Raw genomic sequence first — 19825 nt, 5'->3', positions numbered from 1 at the left:
CACCTATCCTTCAGTCAGGAGGGATGCTAGCCTACAATGAGAGAGAGAGCAGGCTGCTGCTGGGATGTTTCCCTGACTGCTGCTCTGTTTCTGCTCAAAGAGCCATGAACCCTCATCCACTGAGGGATTATTTCACCGACCTAGGATGAGAGCAGAAGGAGAGTCCTCACCTCAGCTACTGAGGGATTATTTCACCGACCTAGGATGAGAGCAGAAGGAGAGTCCTCACCTCAGCTACTGAGGGATTATTTCACCGACCTAGGATGAGAGCAGAAGGAGAGTCCTCACCTCAGCTACTGAGGGATTATTTCACCGACCTAGGATGAGAGCAGAAGGAGAGTCCTCACCTCAGCTACTGAGGGATTATTTCACCGACCTAGGATGAGAGCAGAAGGAGAGTCCTCACCTCAGCTACTGAGGGATTATTTCACCGACCTAGGATGAGAGCAGGAGAGTCCTCACCTCAGCTACTGAGGGATTATTTCACCGACCTAGGATGAGAGCAGAAGGAGAGTCCTCACCTCAGCTACTGAGGGATTATTTCACCGACCTAGGATGAGAGCAGGAGAGTCCTCACCTCTGCTACTGAGGTATTATTTCACCGACCTAGTATGAGAGCAGAAGGAGAGTCCTCACCTCAGCTACTGAGGGATTATTTCACCGACCTAGGATGAGAGCAGAAGGAGAGTCCTCACCTCAGCTACTGAGGATTATTTCACCGACCTAGGATGAGAGCAGAAGGAGAGTCCTCACCTCAGCTACTGAGGGATTATTTCACCGACCTAGGATGAGAGCAGAAGGAGAGTCCTCACCTCAGTTACTGAGGGATTATTTCACCGACCTAGGATGAGAGCAGAAGGAGAGTCCTCACCTCAGCTACTGAGGGATTATTTCACCGACCTAGGATGAGAGCAGGAGAGTCCTCACCTCAGCTACTGAGGGATTATTTCACCGACCTAGGATGAGAGCAGGAGAGTCCTCACCTCAGCTACTGAGGGATTATTTCACCGACCTAGGATGAGAGCAGGAGAGTCCTCACCTCAGCTACTGAGGGATTATTTCACCGACCTAGGATGAGAGCAGAAGGAGAGTACTCACCTCAGCTACTGAGGGATTATTTCACCGACCTAGGATGAGAGCAGGAGAGTCCTCACCTCAGCTACTGAGGATTATTTCACCGACCTAGGATGAGAGCAGGAGAGTCCTCACCTCAGCTACTGAGGATTATTTCACCGACCTAGGATGAGAGCAGGAGAGTCCTCACCTCAGCTACTGAGGATTATTTCACCGACCTAGGATGAGAGCAGAAGGAGAGTCCTCACCTCAGCTACTGAGGATTATTTCACCGACCTAGGATGAGAGCAGGAGAGTCCTCACCTCATCTACTGAGGATTATTTCACCGACCTAGGATGAGAGCAGGAGAGTCCTCACCTCAGCTACTGAGGATTATTTCACCGACCTAGGATGAGAGCAGAAGGAGAGTCCTCACCTCAGCTACTGAGGATTATTTCACCGACCTAGGATGAGAGCAGGAGAGTCCTCACCTCAGCTACTGAGGGATTATTTCACCGACCTAGGATGAGAGCAGGAGAGTCCTCACCTCAGCTACTGAGGGATTATTTCACCGACCTAGGATGAGAGCAGGAGAGTCCTCACCTCAGCTACTGAGGGATTATTTCACCGACCTAGGATGAGAGCAGAAGGAGAGTCCTCACCTCAGCTACTGAGGGATTATTTCACCGACCTAGGATGAGAGCAGGAGAGTCCTCACCTCAGCTACTGAGGGATTATTTCACCGACCTAGGATGAGAGCAGGAGAGTCCTCACCTCAGCTACTGAGGGATTATTTCACCGACCTAGGATGAGAGCAGAAGGAGAGTCCTCACCTCAGCTACTGAGGGATTATTTCACCGACCTAGGATGAGAGCAGGAGAGTCCTCACCTCATCTACTGAGGGATTATTTCACCGACCTAGGATGAGAGCAGGAGAGTCCTCACCTCAGCTACTGAGGGATTATTTCACCGACCTAGGATGAGAGCAGAAGGAGAGTCCTCACCTCAGCTACTGAGGGATTATTTCACCGACCTAGGATGAGAGCAGGAGAGTCCTCACCTCAGCTACTGAGGGATTATTTCACCGACCTAGGATGAGAGCAGGAGAGTCCTCACCTCAGCTACTGAGGGATTATTTCACCGACCTAGGATGAGAGCAGGAGAGTCCTCACCTCAGCTACTGAGGGATTATTTCACCGACCTAGGATGAGAGCAGAAGGAGAGTCCTCACCTCAGCTACTGAGGGATTATTTCACCGACCTAGGATGAGAGCAGGAGAGTCCTCACCTCAGCTACTGAGGGATTATTTCACCGACCTAGGATGAGAGCAGGAGAGTCCTCACCTCAGCTACTGAGGGATTATTTCACCGACCTAGGATGAGAGCAGAAGGAGAGTCCTCACCTCAGCTACTGAGGGATTATTTCACCGACCTAGGATGAGAGCAGGAGAGTCCTCACCTCAGCTACTGAGGGATTATTTCACCGACCTAGGATGAGAGCAGGAGAGTCCTCACCTCAGCTACTGAGGGATTATTTCACCGACCTAGGATGAGAGCAGGAGAGTCCTCACCTCAGCTACTGAGGATTATTTCACCGACCTAGGATGAGAGCAGGAGAGTCCTCACCTCAGCTACTGAGGGATTATTTCACCGACCTAGGATGAGAGCAGAAGGAGAGTCCTCACCTCAGCTACTGAGGGATTATTTCACCGACCTAGGATGAGAGCAGAAGGAGAGTCCTCACCTCAGCTACTGAGGGATTATTTCACCGACCTAGGATGAGAGCAGAAGGAGAGTCCTCACCTCAGCTACTGAGGGATTATTTCACCGACCTAGGATGAGAGCAGGAGAGTCCTCACCTCAGCTACTGAGGGATTATTTCACCGACCTAGGATGAGAGCAGAAGGAGAGTCCTCACCTCAGCTACTGAGGGATTATTTCACCGACCTAGGATGAGAGCAGAAGGAGAGTCCTCACCTCAGCTACTGAGGGATTATTTCACCGACCTAGGATGAGAGCAGAAGGAGAGTCCTCACCTCAGCTACTGAGTGAAAACTGGACTTAAAAGCACGTCTGAGCCTCAACAGTCGTTCTTCCGTTCTCTCTAAACCCCCTGACTTCCCTGCGTGTCATACATGAGTCATACATGACGTGGTGCATCTCCGTGCGTAATTACGTCAGTGAGTGCTGCACCAAGACCAAAAATGCCGACCTCTCATGTCACAGGACAGCCTGTGTCCAGGTTACATTTTCAGTTATAAACAATGTGTTTTATTATCATGAGAGTCATTTTTACCATTTTTTGATGAGACCTGGAGTTAAATACACATAGGATTTATAAACCATGTCCCGTTATGTCCAGAATATAACGGCACGTCTAGTTGACATAAAATGAAATTGTCTGTAAATAAATGTAGTTAATGTTAGTTAATTAGTTAATATTATGGATTAAATCAGGCTGACATTGAACTGAATCACCAAAGAGAGATACGATGTCTGCGTTTGTGGCTGATGGACATTTATGCAGGGACAGTGTTTGCTGTCCTGAGAGCAGCTGTTGTAATCCCACACAGGGAGAGGAGTTTGGTTTTACACGCTTAAAAACCTCTGATATTTGTTCAGGCCTGAGATGCAGAAACCTGTCAGAGGTGCAGGCAGGGCTGGACTCATGAGAGTCTGTGCAGCTGTTCACGGGGTTAAATTTTTCATCTTCAACAAAATAATCAATATTAGACAATAAATCCTCCTTCAGTCTTTAAAGTCATACAGTCTGTATCAGCCTCTTTTTGGGCAGCCTGTTAGCAGAGCTGAGGTGATGAAGCAGTCTGCTGTCTATTAATGATGCTCCTCCCTGCTCTAGAGAGAGTTCAACCATACCTAACTCATTTACTGCATGGTAGAACGACCTTTCCTCGCTATAACTATAGAAAGATCACGATAAATGAGTCAACATTTGTATTTTAAACACCTAAGAGGGTAAAAATTAAAAATTAATAGATTTTTTAAAATTTCAGTCTTTTTCCCCCAAATGTCTGGTGGGCCAGATGACACCTGCTGGTGGGCCGGAAGTGGCCCGAGAGCCGCCATTTGAGGACCCCTGCAGTAGAGTCACCTGGAATGATCATTGATCATCAGAGTTCCTAGTGGTTTTCCAAAGGTTTCTGACTGGAGAGCTTCACTGTAGAAAACTAGAGCCCAGACTTTACCCGCTGGAGTGACTCTCAGAGGTTTACGCACCTCTCTGAAACTATGGCTTTAAAAATTCTCTGTGCATCAAGAACCACTTCAAGTTTAGAGGATTTCTACACTCACATTAAATCAGACTGCTTTTACTCTAAGACAGGGGTTCTCAACGTTGGGGTCGGGACCCCATTAGGGGTCGTGAGACACTGAGAGGGGGTCTCCAGATGCCTTTAAAAACGAAGGATCATTTTTAATGACACTGTTGCCTCTAAACACAAATTTGGCCGAATTTTAACACATTTTTGTAACTTAAAACCCATTTTTTCTCAGTTTTAAACCCTTTCACCACTTTTTACGCCACATTTCACAATTTTACACGCCCATTTTTGCCAGTTTAACCCATTTCTTACCATTTCTGCCTCAGCTCACCCTTTTTTGCCATTCTGTATCAATTTCTCATCCCATTTCACCAAATTTTAACCTTTTTTTGGAACTTTAACACCATTTCAGCCACTTTTTAATCCCCTTTTACCACTTCATATGCCCATTTTTGCCACTTTAACCAATTTTTTGGGTTATTTTTTGCCATTTTTATCTAATTTTTGGCATTTCTAACCCATTTCTGCTACTTTTAAAATCCCATTTCACCACCTTTTCCACAGTTTTTCTCCATTATTAACCCATTTTAGCTATTTTTGATGTATTTTGTTTTGATCAAAAGGATATGGCTACTTCCTGCACAAATGAATGAAATAGATATTTGTTTCTGTGATGAGCCCTGGTAAACTCCAGACTTTTTAATGCCATGTGAAACATCATTTAAGACCAACTTCACAGCAGACACAAATGGCCTCAAACACATTGGCTGGTACCCAGAAGTGAGGCCCCCCCACACACACTCTCACACACACACACACACACACACACCATCTCAGTGTTACAGTAACACGTACAGGGTCTGTGCAAATTGCAGTTTTGCCTGAGTTAGTTCAAACTGAGTCATCATCAAAGATAGCACACCAAAACCTACCACAGCCCTGTGGCTTACAGCAAAACTGACCTTTATCTGGAAAAAGGTCCCAGAACTGATCATCGCTGTCAGTGATCTCATTCCTTGTAATAAAGACAACAGTTTAACATCTACCTGACCTTTTCAGTTTCTTCATCATAACATTAATCCCACATTTTAACTGTTTTACTGGGTTTACTCAGAATTAAACTAACATAAACCAGTGATCTTACCCCCTCACCCCCCCAGACACACCCCTGTACCCCCCACCCCCCCCAGACACACCCCTGTACCCCTCACCCCCCCCAGACACACCCCTGTACCCCTCACCCCCCCAGACACACCCTTGTACCCCCCACCCCCCCCAGACACACCCCTGTACCCCTCACCCCCCCTCAGACACACCCCTGTACCCCTCACCCCCCCTCAGACACACCCCTGTACCCCTCACCCCCCCAGACACACCCCTGTACCCCTCACCCCCCAGACACACCCCTGTACCCCTCAGACACACCCCTGTACCCTCACCCCCAGACACACCCCTGTACCCCTCAGACACACCCCTGTACCCCTCACCCCCAGACACACCCCTGTACCCTCAGACACACCCTGTACCCCTCACCCCCAGACACACCCCTGTACCCCTCACCCCCCCACAGACCCACCCCTGTACCCCTCACCCCCCCAGACACACCCCTGTACCCCTCACCCCCCCTCAGACACACCCCTGTACCCCTCACCCCCCCCAGACACACCCCTGTACCCCTCAGACACACCCCTGTTCCCCTCACCCCCAGACACACCCCTGTACCCCTCAGACACACCCCTGTACCCCTCACCCCCAGACACACCCCTGTACCCCTCACCCCCTCACAGACACACCCCTGTACCCACAGACAGCGGCTCATCCGTTTTGCTGCTGTATCTTCCTCACTATGTTTCTGTCTTCATCAGTAGGCTTTGTTTTATTGTGTCACCTTAAAATATACGTTGTCTTTATTTTTTTCACCTGCGATCTGATTTTTCAAACAGCTGATCGAGGAGGTTCTTGGACATCAATTAGAACCAGTGTGGAGCTTTGTCAGGGTTAATGGCTGACCAGGTGTCCAATTATCAGGGATTAATGGACGACGCGAAGGACGGTTGCCTCCGCACCATCCATTAATCCCTGATAATTGGACACCTCGTCGGGCATTAACCCGCTTATACCGTGGTCACTTGCCAACAAAAATAATTAATAAAGCTACTAATTTATCATTCATACGTTTTGTGATCAAAATAGAAAGTTTTACTACAACAACTTCTTTCCCCTAGCAACGCCTGAGGGCCTGACTAATAACTGGAATAGCCATTCCAATCCCGTAACGTCCTTAGGGAATGTAAACGTTATTCACTACTCCAGTAAATAGGACGGGCCATAGATATGAGTCATGTGATCAGACTATAACCTGTAAGGTGACATGAACAGTCATCTGATGAAAATCTCAGATTTAGCTGTTTGAATAATCCCTCCTTCAGCACTTCGAGGTCACAGACGTGAACCAGAGCTGTCCACGCCCTGCAGGTGCTGACTGTCCTTCAGACACGTCAATATTTATCTGATATTATCGTGACGGTTTATCAGAAGATCCTTTGGCTCTACACAGACATAATGGCGTCTTTTCTTTTGTTTGTGTTATTTGAATCTTCTGACAACAGTTTACGGCAGTTAGAACAGGAGGAAGTGAGTTTTAGCGACACTCACCTCTCAGAGTTAAGGTGATGGAGAGAAGACGTACGTCTGTTAGAGTCGGTTTGCTCAGCGTTTCTAACAAACATCCAGAACTAGACCGAGTTATTAACGGAGGAATAATCACACAGCGGGACATCCGCTCTGCTCTAACTGGATCTCTCTCTCTCTGAGAGGGAGAAAACTTTATTGACACACGTCAATAGACACACCGCACATGCGCATTTTGTCACATATATCCAGCGCACTGGTGGCTACTGTCGCTGCTCATTTACATGTAAACACAGAACAGAAGCTCTCATTACAGCTGAGAGCACATTAGCTACATATTCATGTTTATTTAGCCTTCATGTTATGGTTATAAAAGCTTCCAGGTCAGGTTACAGCTCTCTGACCTGGAGCCTGTGGTCTTATTTATGTCAGTAAAGTGGCGTTGATGTCTATAGGCTTTTAGGCTGGCAGCGCTGTACTCCCTGCTCAGACATGACTGTGTCAGGTTGCTATGGTTACTCCTAACAGAGGAACGGCCAACAGCTGCTGCGCATTAATTTGGAACAGTGAACAGATTTTTTTTTTCCGTATATCAGAAGTTAATGGACACCAATGGAATTTCCAGAGCCAATCAGAATCGAGTACTCACCAAGACCATGGTATAAATGGAGTTTTACCATAAATTCCCAAACTAAAGGACAGCAGGAGCTGACTTTGGACAAGAGAGGCTGCAGAATAACGGGTGGATATTCAGGACAGACGTGCTTAGAGTTTCTGTGCTGCAAGCGTCAGGAGAGCGAGCGCGCTGGAGGGTTGATGTACTAACGTAAGGACCAGGTAAAGTCTCTGTTTGGCCAACACTGTATATACACTACCTCAATCATATTTATCATACAAACGCCGGACTGACGTCCAGAGTGAGCCCCCACCATGAGGCCCTGGCGCTGTGGTAGTTTCCATCCAGGCAGGGGCGGCCTGCTGGTACCGCTTTCAGCCATGGAGAAAAATCTTGGTTGGACAGCCAACATTGGCTGAATTTATGCTACATGAACGACGTGCATCTGCTGTAAGAGTCCCGGCTGCAACCACATCACTGTTTCGTTGGTTCCGCTATCGTTACTGCGCGATGTTACCACGAGAGTCATTCAGTAAATTATTTTTAAAAATAAATGTTACCATTTATTTTGAGAATTGAGACGATTTACAATCATAAAATCCTACTTTTCATGTGTTCATATTTTTTAAGACTTTTGAAAGATTAAGACATTTTAATGCGAATTAAGGCCTTATCTTTAGATTCATGAATTCAATGCCTTTTAAGACTTTTTAAGGATCCGCGGGAACCCTGATTTACCACAGATTAGCTTTACAGTGGACCATGATCTTTCTGGCCCCCAGTTCGGCTGGGCCCCAGTTAGCTCTCCCAGTTATCCCCCTTAAGGACGGCCTTGTCTCCACATGACTATTCTAGAATGTTCCTGTCTGTTCAGCCACCTTCAGGTCCAGGGGGGTCTCCGGTCTCTGACACCTTTATTTTGGGGGTCCCTGGTCTCTGGCACCTTTATTTTGGGGGTCCCTGGTCTCTGGCACCTTTATTTTGGGGGTCCTTGGTCTCTGGCACCTTTATTTTGGGGGTCCTTGGTCTCTGACACCTTTATTTTGGGGGTCCCTGGTCTCTGACACCTTTATTTTGGGGGTCCCTGGTCTCTGGCACCTTTATTTTGGGGTTCCTTGGTCTCTGACACCTTTATTTTGGGGGTCCCTGGTCTCTGGCACCTTTATTTTGGGGGTCCCTGGTCTCTGACACCTTTATTTTGGGGGTCCCTGGTCTCTGGCACCTTTATTTTGGGGGTCCCTGGTCTCTGGCACCTTTATTTTGGGGGTCCTTGGTCTCTGACACCTTTATTTTGGGGGTCCCTGGTCTCTGACACCTTTATTTTGGGGGTCCCTGGTCTCTGGCACCTTTATTTTGGGGGTCCTTGGTCTCTGACACCTTTATTTTGGGGGTCCCTGGTCTCTGGCACCTTTATTTTGGGGGTCCTTGGTCTCTGGCACCTTTATTTTAGGGGTCCCCAGTCTCTGGAACCTTTATTTTGGGGGTCCTCGGTCTCTGGAACCTGTATTTTGGGGGTCCCCGGTCTATGGAACCTGTATTTTGGGGGTCCCCGGTCTCTGGTACCTTTATTTTGTGGGTCCCCGGTCCCTGGCACCTTTATTTTAGGGGTCCCCGGTCCCCGGTCTCTGGCACCTTTATTTTAGGGGTCCCCGGTCTCCGGCACCTGTATTTTGGGGGTCCCCGGTCCCTGGCACCTTTATTTTAGGGGTCCCCGGTCTCTGGCACCTTTATTTTGGGGGTCCCCGGTCTCTGACACCTTTATTTTGGGGGTCCCTGGTCTCTGGCACCTTTATTTTGGGGGTCCTTGGTCTCTGACACCTTTATTTTGGGGGTCCCTGGTCTCTGGCACCTTTATTTTGGGGTTCCTTGGTCTCTGACACCTTTATTTTGGGGGTCCCTGGTCTCTGGCACCTTTATTTTGGGGGTCCCTGGTCTCTGACACCTTTATTTTGGGGGTCCCTGGTCTCTGGCACCTTTATTTTGGGGGTCCTTGGTCTCTGACACCTTTATTTTGGGGGTCCCTGGTCTCTGGCACCTTTATTTTGGGGGTCCTTGGTCTCTGGCACCTTTATTTTAGGGGTCCCCAGTCTCTGGAACCTTTATTTTGGGGGTCCTCGGTCTCTGGAACCTGTATTTTGGGGGTCCCCGGTCTCTGGAACCTGTATTTTGGGGGTCCCCGGTCTCTGGCACCTTTATTTTGTGGGTCCCCGGTCCCTGGCACCTTTATTTTAGGGGTCCCCGGTCCCCGGTCTCTGGCACCTTTATTTTAGGGGTCCCCGGTCTCCGGCACCTGTATTTTGGGGGTCCCCGGTCTCTGGCACCTTTATTTTGGGGGTCCCTGGTCTCTGGCACCTTTATTTTGGGGGTCCTTGGTCTCTGACACCTTTATTTTGGGGGTCCCTGGTCTCTGGCACCTTTATTTTGGAGGTCCTCGGTCTCTGGAACCTTTATTTTGGGGGTCCTTGGTCTCTGGAACCTGTATTTTGGGGGTCCTCGGTCTCTGGAACCTTTATTTTGGGGGTTGCGGGCTGAAAACATGGAGAACCCCTGCTCTAAGACAGGGGTGTCAGACCCAATCACAGCAGGGCCAGATTCTGGACTGAGGTCTAACCTGAGGGCCTACTAGGGCCAACACAACCTTAAACTGTCAACCTCATCTTCACCAGGAATACAACATGAAGAAACAGCAGTGATGATAAATCATTTACAAACTCAAAACAGTAAAAATGATCCGTTTAAAGGCTCAAAATCTGAGATAAAAAGTCAAACTTATTAGTTCTAAAGATCAGAACGCGATATTAAAAATAGAAAATAATGTTTTAAAGAGCACACTTATGAGGAGAAAGTTGAAATCATCAGATTGAAAGGTTAAAAATATGACTTAAATGCCAAAACCTGAGTTTAAAGGTCAAAATATGGGATTAAAAAGCCAAAAATTAGGAGTTAAAAATGTCAACATTTGAGCTAAAATTCAAAATTATGGCTTTAAAAGCTAAAAATAATAGGACTTAAATTTAAAATTGTGAGTCCAAAATGTCAAATATAATATAATAAGTAAAAATTATGGATTGAAAATGTCAAAATATGGAAAAAATAGAAATCATGAGTTTAAAAGTCAAAATATGGGATTAAAAATCCAAAGTTAGGGGTTGGAAATGTCAAAATATAAAATAATGAGTGGAAAACCTAATCTTGAGATGCAAAATTGAAAATATGAAATAAAAACACAAATTAATTTCTTCTCCCATATTCTTGACTTTATATCTATTTTTTCCTACTCTTTACTTTTTCAGATTTTCTGGCTCAACAAGGAAACTCTAAATCATCAGGATAAGTTGACATTTTTATCCTGGAGTAAATCTGCAGAGAGACTGCTGGGACAGTTAGAATACAAATACCATCTTACAGGCCGCATAGAACCGTTCCACGGGCCCGATTTGGCCCCCGGGCCTAGTGTTTAACCCCCCTGCTCTATGATAGGCTGCAGTGCTGTTTCCTGGTTTAATTCCAAATCACTGAAGTCAATGTTTTGTCATGAACGTTGATTTACATGAAGATCTCTCTCTAACTCTGTGTTCTGTTTTCTCCTCAGGACTTCTAGTCCAGGTTAGCAGATTCTGGGTCAGTTATAAGGAGGGAGACTGTGGACGGGGGGACATGGTCCAGCCTGAGAGCTTCAGGGGTCTCCATCCTCCAGCAGACTGTGGGACCCAGGAGAGCCGTCGTAGTCTGAGATAGCTGCAGGGATGAACAGACGTGTTATTACACAGGAACGTGAACAGACGTGTTATTACACAGGAACGTGAACAGACGTGTTATTACACAGGAACGTGAACAGACGTGTTATTACACAGGAACATGAACAGACGTGTTATTACACAGGAACGTGAACAGACGTGTTATTACACAGGAACGTGAACAGACGCGTTATTACACAGGAACGTGAACAGACGCGTTATTACACAGGAACGTGAACAGACGCGTTATTACACAGGAACGTGAACAGACGCGTTATTACACAGGAACGTGAACAGACGCGTTATTACACAGGAACGTGAACAGACGTGTTATTACACAGGAACGTGAACAGACGTGTTATTACACAGGAACACGAACAGACGCGTTATTACACAGGAACACGAACAGACGCGTTATTACACAGGAACACGAACAGACGCGTTATTACACAGGAACACGAACGGACGCGTTATTACACAGGAACACTAACGGACGCGTTATTACACAGGAACACGAACGGACGCGTTATTACACAGGAACACGAACAGACGCGTTATTACACAGGAACGTGAACAGACGCGTTATTACACAGGAACGTGAACAGACGCGTTATTACACAGGAACGTGAACAGACGCGTTATTACACAGGAACGTGAACAGACGCGTTATTACACAGGAAAGATAACAGTAGCGTGATTACACAGGAACTCGAACAGTCGCGTTATAACACATGAACAGGAACAGACGCGTTATTACACAGGAACACGAACAGACGCGTTATTACACAGGAACACGAACAGACGCGTTATTACACAGGAACACTAACAGACGCGTTATTACACAGGAACACGAACAGACGCGTTATTACACAGGAACACGAACAGACGCGTTATTACACAGGAACACGAACAGACGCGTTATTACACAGGAACACGAACAGACGCGTTATTACACAGGAACACTAACAGACGCGTTATTACACAGGAACGTGAACAGACGTGTTATTACACAGGAACGTGAACAGACGTGTTATTACACAGGAACATGAACAGACGTGTTATTACACAGGAACACTAACAGACGCGTTATTACACAGGAACGTGAACAGACGCGTTATTACACAGGAACATGAACAGACGTGTTATTACACAGGAACATTAACAGACGTGTTATTACACAGGAACGTGAACAGACGTGTTATTACACAGGAACGTGAACAGACGTGTTATTACACAGGAACGTGAACAGACGTGTTATTACACAGGAACATGAACAGACGTGTTATTACACAGGAACATTAACAGACGTGTTATTACACAGGAACGTGAACAGACGTGTTATTACACAGGAACGTGAACAGACGCGTTATTACACAGGAACGTGAACAGACGCGTTATTACACAGGAACGTGAACAGACGCGTTATTACACAGGAACGTGAACAGACGCGTTATTACACAGGAACGTGAACAGACGCGTTATTACACAGGAACGTGAACAGACGTGTTATTACACAGGAACATGAACAGACGCGTTATTACACAGGAACATGAACAGACGCGTTATTACACAGGAACACGAACAGACGCGTTATTACACAGGAACACGAACAGACGCGTTATTACACAGGAACACGAACGGACGCGTTATTACACAGGAACACGAACAGACGCGTTATTACACAGGAACACGAACGGACGCGTTATTACACAGGAACACGAACAGACGCGTTATTACACAGGAACACGAACGGACGCGTTATTACACAGGAACACGAACAGACGTGTTATTACACAGGAACGTGAACAGACGTGTTATTATACTGGAACGTGAACAGACGTGTTATTACACTGGAACGTGAACAGACGTGTTATTACACTGGAACGTGAACAGACGTGTTATTACACTGGAACGTGAACAGACGTGTTATTACACAGGAACACTAACGGACGCGTTATTACACAGGAACACGAACGGACGCGTTATTACACAGGAACACGAACGGACGCGTTATTACACAGGAACACGAACGGACGCGTTATTACACAGGAACACGAACGGACGTGTTATTACACTGGAACGTGAACGGACGTGTTATTACACTGGAACGTGAACAGACGTGTTATTACACTGGAACGTGAACAGACGTGTTATTACACTGGAACGTGAACAGACGTGTTATTACACAGGAACATGAACAGACGTGTCATTACACAGGAACACGAACAGACGTGTTATTACACAGGAACACGAACGGACGCGTTATTACACAGGAACGTGAACAGACGTGTTATTACACTGGAACACGAACAGACGTGTTATTACAGGATTAACTCCTCATGTTCATGGATGCATGCCGGGGGGGGGGGGGGGCACCAACGTACTTACATATAACCCCAGAGTCACTGTCAGCAGGAACATCCCCTGTAGGAGTAACAGATAAATATATCAGCACAATAAAGCCTGACTTAAACCTGTGAGTCAGATCTGCAGACCTGAACTCTACACAGCCACCGCTGTTCACCTCCTTTAACATTCAACATCCAGCCCTGTGATTGGTCAGCTGAATCAGGTGACCAGGCTGGCTTAGTTAAGGATCCTGATGGCTCAAATAGAGAAAAAAATCTACAAGATCACATGACCCTCCTGTAGAAATGTAGATGTTCTGTATCCACTGGCTGGCTAGCCTTGTTATCTAAAGGTTAAATAAATAAATCAATAAAATATCGTTGCAGTTTTAGAACAGATAAAACACAATGATTCAAGCAAGCCTGAGCAGAACAGCAAGAGAATAAACCTGTTAAACCACTGACGATGGGCCACACATTTCTGATCTTTACTGGTGTTAAACCACTGACGATGGGCCACACATTTCTGATCTTTACTGGTGTTAAACCACTGACGATGGGCCACACATTTCTGATCTTTACTGGTGTTAAACCACTGACGATGGGCCACACATTTCTGATCTTTACTGGTGTTAAACCACTGATGATGGGCTATACATTTCTGATCTTTACTGGTGTTAAACCACTGACGATGGTGTAACAACTGTGTCACTAAAGAGATGCAAAGACTACTAATAGTATTGTTTGGATACCCAGTAATGTCTTTATGAACTTACATAGTAAGCTATATTAGGCTAATAATCAGAAGTCTAGAATTCGCTCATGGAGAGAGTGGACAGGAGGCTGAAATTGCTTTTAAATATACCATATATTGAATGGAAAAAATAAAGTGCAATTATATACAGTGACAATATTGAGGAAACACCTCCTAAGAATGGCCATTCAAGTAAATTAACAATCAATTATATACAATGTGCGATAGGCAGCATTCACAATGACAAGTCAAAAGAGTTCGACAGTAGCGTTCTTTAGAGTCTCATAGACTCAAGTTTAGGTAAAACTCAAAACCAAAACCATAACCAAAGCATCCCACCCACAGTTCATGAAAACCCACGTCTGGGTTTAAGTTGAGTCCAACGGGGATATTAGTGGAAGAGTTTGTGGTGAGGAATGTGACGGTGTCGTGGGCGGAATGAGTGGGATAGAGTTTTTTTTGGTGGGCTACTGAAACCCCCTACCAGCCTGGCAGGACAAGCGACTCCTCACTGCCTCCGCAATCTGTAGGTTCTCGGCCTGCTCCTTTTAGCTCGCCATCCTTCAGAACCTGGCCAGTCGACAGTTTACGCCCCACATAAACACGTTCTTCGCAGATTTCAGCGCGGTAGAGGGTTCCTGTAGCTCGTCTCTCGTCTAGCTTCCCCACTGCACCTTCCCAGACTGAATCACAGCGCTATAGTAATCACACGCGATAGGCCGCACTGACTCACGTGACAAAGAACAGAAATAACGCGTGACTTGAACGAGAATACAGGTAGACATAAGTAAAGGGACAACAGGCTGATTTATCACCTGGGTTACACCCTCCCCCCTTAAAACCATGCAACTCCGATGCATGCTAAATTACATGGACACGGGGGCATACAGCAGTGTCAGATACAGGAACAGTCAAAGCTTCACTGTAGGCCTCGGCCAAACTGTGGAAAAGTGTTTGCACAACCGAGATTAACGGATTACCCAAGCTGGAGTACTGCAGACGCTTGGGTGGCTGCCGCTGCCACGAAGGACGGCAAATAGACGGGACAGGTTCAACAACGTCTAATTCCTCCCCACCCCTAGAGTTTGAGATAGCGACGGGCTGTTCAGCGGCATGTGGTGATTTTATTGCCGAATTGGGGGTTGTCTCTACTGGGCCTCTAGGCTCCACATCTTCCTCAGGTGGCAGTGTCTCAGGAGCGGAAATGACCTCTTCGGGTTCTGGTAAGTGCTCTCCATTTCCCTCTTCAGACTCTCCAGAGACGTCTTCCTCCATACTGAGTGCAGATGGATCCACAGCATCGGACACCAGAGAGGACTCCTCAACAACCGGCAGGTTCTTTATAAGTGAGTGAACTGGCTCAGGCACTACAGTATTGGTGGATGAAAACTGGGCAGGAAGAGTTTTGTCTACAGCAAACTTTACTGTTGGTGAGATTTCAACTTGAGGAAGTCTCCAGTCCTCTTCCTCACTCAGACACTCCTCTGGGTCTACGACCAGCTTCTTCAGACCACGGGTTTGAGGTCTGCATACAGGTGTAGCAGATTGCAGTTCCGGCTCTTTACTTTCAGGTAAGAAACCACATGGAAGTAGAAGGTCTCTGTGCAATGTTCGAGTTTTCGCAGATGAATTGGTTTCAGGTTGCACGGTGTAGACAGGGAGGTCTCCGGCACGTTTAACAACAACATAGATGTCTTTCTCCCACTTGTCCTCCAACTTATGTTTACCACGGAGTCTTACATTTCGGACAAGCACTCGATCTCCTTCTACCAGAGTGGATGGTTTAACTCTCTGATCAAAGCGAGTCTTATTTCTTTCTGCTGATTTGGCTGCATTCTTGGAAGCGAGTTGATAACTTTCCTCCAGCCGAGAACGAAGGTTCTGCACATATTTCGAGTGTGATATCGAAGGTGCATCTCTGACTGGTAAGCCGAAGGCAAGGTCCACAGGTAACCTTGGAGAGCGACCGAACATGAGCTCATAGGGAGTGTAGCCTGTGACCTCATTCCTGGTACAGTTATAAGCATGGACCAGTGGCTTCACATACTCCTTCCATCTTTGTTTCTGCTCAGGTTCCAGAGTACCCAACATGCTTAGCAGAGTTCGATTGAATCTTTCGACTGGGTTCCCACGAGGATGGTAAGGTGTGGTCCTAGTCTTTTCAATGCCAGCAACGTCACAGAGTTCTCTGATTAGATGGGACTCGAAATCAGGACCTTGGTCTGTGTGCAGACGCTCTGGAATGCCATAATGCACAATAAAATTCTCCCACAGACATTTAGCAACTGTCTTTGCCTTTTGATTGGCAGCTGGAATGGCCACTGCATACTTAGTGAAATGATCTGTGAGGACCAAGATGTCTTTGGTGTTACTTTTATCAGCCTCGAGTGTCAGATAATCCATACACACCAACTCAAGTGGCCGGCTGGTCTTGATGTTTACCAGCGGCGCAGCTCATTCTGGAAGGGCTTTTCTTCGGATGCAACGATTGCAGGTCTTTATTTTCTTTTCCACGTCTGCAGCCATGCGTGGCCAGAAGAACCGAGATCTTACAAGGTCAAGCGTCCTCTCAACCCCCATATGGCCCATATCATCATGGAGGCTGGTAAGGACCATTTGGCGCAACTCTTCTGGTAGCACAAGCTGGAACGATAGCTGCTCTCCATCCTGCCTCCGTCTGTATAAGATATCATCTTGAAGTTCAAGGCGGTTCCCTTCTCTCAACAGAAGAGCCAAGTCTGGAAGTTCTTTACGCACCATGGGAGGGACATTCTCACCAGTTTCAAGTTGATAGATGATTTCCTTAAGACTGGGATCAGCTCTCTGTTTCTCTCGGAGGTCAAGGAGAGACAATGACGGCACCACTGGCAACCCTTGATAAGACTCGCTAGCATAGCAGTCAGGAATGGCAGAGACCGACATGCTCAGCGACTCAATCAAGGTAATGCAGTTCTCAGGAGGGCAGTCAGGGCTTGAAGCTCTCACCAGACAGCTGTGACATATGGCGGCCACAACGTCTGGATCAAGTTCAACTGCACCGCCAGGGGCATCAACATGGTCACGGGTGAACTGTTGGACCATGTCCCATTCTTTCTGACAGTAGGCATCAGACGGTTGGTGATGGGGTCTTCGGGAGAGTGCATCAGCGTCTCTATTTTGGCTGCCGGCCCGATACTGGAGTTTGAAGTCATAGGTTGAGAGCGCAGCAAGCCATCTGTGGCTGGCAGCGTCAAGCTTGGCAGATGTCAAGATGTATGTCAATGGGTTGTTGTCAGTTACAACGACAAAGCTTGTTCCATACAGATAATCGTGGAATTTTTCTGTCACGCTCCACTTCAAAGCCAAAAACTCCAGTTTATGAGCTGGATATCTGGACTCACTGGTGGACAATCCACGACTGGCGTATGCTATGACACGCAGTTGTCCTTCCTGTTCCTGGTAGAGTGCTGCTCCAAGACCTGTGGTGCTCGCATCCGTGTGCAGGATGTAAGGTTGTTTTGGATTTGCAAAACCGAGCACTGGGGCTTTCGTCAGTTTGTCAATGAGTGTTTCAAAGGAAAGTTGACATTGTGATGTCCATCTCTCATTGAAAGGCTGTTTGGCATCATGACTCGAAGCTGACGTTCGCTTGCAGGCTTGACGATGGGCTGGAGCGTACCCCTTCGTCAGGTCATTCAAGGGCTTTGCGATTGCAGCATATCCATGGATAAACCGGCGGTAGTATCCTGCAAACCCTAGGAAGGACCGTAGTTCTTTCAGTGGAACTGGCCAGGATTTTAAAGCACTTATTTTCTCAGGATCTGTCTCCACACCCTGCTCGGAGACAATATGGCCTAGATAGCGCACAGATGCCTGGAAAAACTTGCACTTCTCTGGTGACAGCTTGAGGCCATAGTCTTTGAGCCGGTGGAGTACTCTCAACAAGCGACTCTCGTGTTCTTCAAGGGTATCGGAGAAGATGATTAAGTCGTCCAGGAAAACTAAAACCTCTTTGAGATGCAAATCGCCCATGCACCTCTCCATAAGGCGCTGAAAAGTGCTTGGCGCATTGGTTACGCCTTGCGGCATCCGGTTGAACTCCCAGAAGCCCAGTGGAGTCACAAACGCGGTCTTGGGTTTGTCAATCTCTGCCATCTCAATTTGGTAATAGCCGGACTTGAGGTCAAGAACGCTGAACCAGCGCGAACCTGTAAGTGCTGTGAATGATTCTTCCAAATTTGGGAGTGCGTAGTTGTCCTTGACAGTGTGAAGGTTTAGCTTGCGGTAATCAATACACAGCCTCACGTCTCCATTCTTCTTACGAACGACTACAATAGGTGAAGAGAAGGGGGATTCAGATTCTCTTATTACTCCTGCCTCCAACAGGTCCCGCAGATGGTCACGGACGGCCTCAATATCACGAGGGTGAATGGGTCGAGCTCGATGTTTGAAAGGAGTCTCATCATGGAGGCGGATGTGATGCTTCACACAATCAGTACGTCCAAAGTCAAGATCATGGTGTGAGAACACTTCTGGGATCTGCTTGAGCTTGGAGATGACTCTTTCTTTCCAGTCTGGGGGAATTGGAGAGTTTCCAAAATCAAACTCAAGATTTATTTCGCCCGTGCTCTGCTGTTTATTGTTAGGGGAGACGTTGTGAGTTAGAATCTGGGGAGATACAGAGAGTTCAGCAATGATGCTTGATGGTGGGAGTGTAATGTTCTGGTCAGATTCATTAGTGATCATGATAGGGATCCTGTGAGGTGAGTGACTAGGCAGGGTGACAAGACAGTTTCTCACACACAAACCTCCAGGCAGTGGAGTGGATGGGTGTTCGATGAGAGCACATTTGCCGGCTGGTGGTGAATTTGCACAAACAGAACCCTCGATGACCATGGTGCAGCCTGCTGGAACTTCAATTGGTAATTTACTAGCCAATCTCACTGCACTGTCATTGGCGCCTTGGGCCTGCTGATGCCGCAGCTGAAGCAAATGGAGAACAGCTCTGTAGCCATGCCGAGATGGTTTGTAGCTGGCACCCTCACGTTCCAGATGTTGCTCATAGAGCGGGTCTAATGTGTTCATCCCAATCAGGACTTGAGACTGGAATCCTGGCTTGACGTCTGGAACCACCAGTGCCAGGGTGCACACATCCATGTCAGCACCAATGAACTCTTTTGGGAATGTGATGGTCATTTCAATGTAGCCCAAATATGGAACTTCTTGCCCAGCAGCACCCTCTACTTGTAGCAAGTCACACAGTGGCTTGACAGGTTGACATGAGAAATGTTTGTTGTAGATTGAGATGGGTATTGTTGTTACTTGTGATCCAGTATCCAGCAAACACAAAAATTCTTGACCAGCTACAATAACTTGGCCTGTGCATCTGGACCCGATTAAGCCTTTTGGCAGATGAAAAGTCTTAG

General features: G+C 47.0%; 1 protein-coding gene across 1 annotated transcript in view; it reads right to left on the bottom strand.

Moving 5' to 3' along the window:
- Window positions 1-11242: 11242 nt before the first annotated feature.
- Window positions 11243-19825, bottom strand: part of LOC121523433 (H-2 class I histocompatibility antigen, Q10 alpha chain-like) — a 30601-nt gene continuing 22018 nt past the window's right edge. The window contains exons 8-9 of the mRNA XM_041808336.1: window positions 13707-13742; window positions 11243-11319 (exon numbers count right to left, since the gene is read on the bottom strand). Of these exons, the coding sequence (XP_041664270.1) occupies window positions 11258-11319; window positions 13707-13742 (98 nt within the window). The 3' untranslated portion in view covers window positions 11243-11257. The remainder of the gene's footprint in view (window positions 11320-13706; window positions 13743-19825) is intronic.

Source organism: Cheilinus undulatus, linkage group 16 (assembly GCF_018320785.1).
Source record: "Cheilinus undulatus linkage group 16, ASM1832078v1, whole genome shotgun sequence".
NCBI lineage: Eukaryota > Metazoa > Chordata > Actinopteri > Labriformes > Labridae > Cheilinus > Cheilinus undulatus.
The sequence above is the reverse complement of the archived record's forward strand: the minus strand, read 5'-3'. Positions and strand labels throughout refer to the sequence as shown.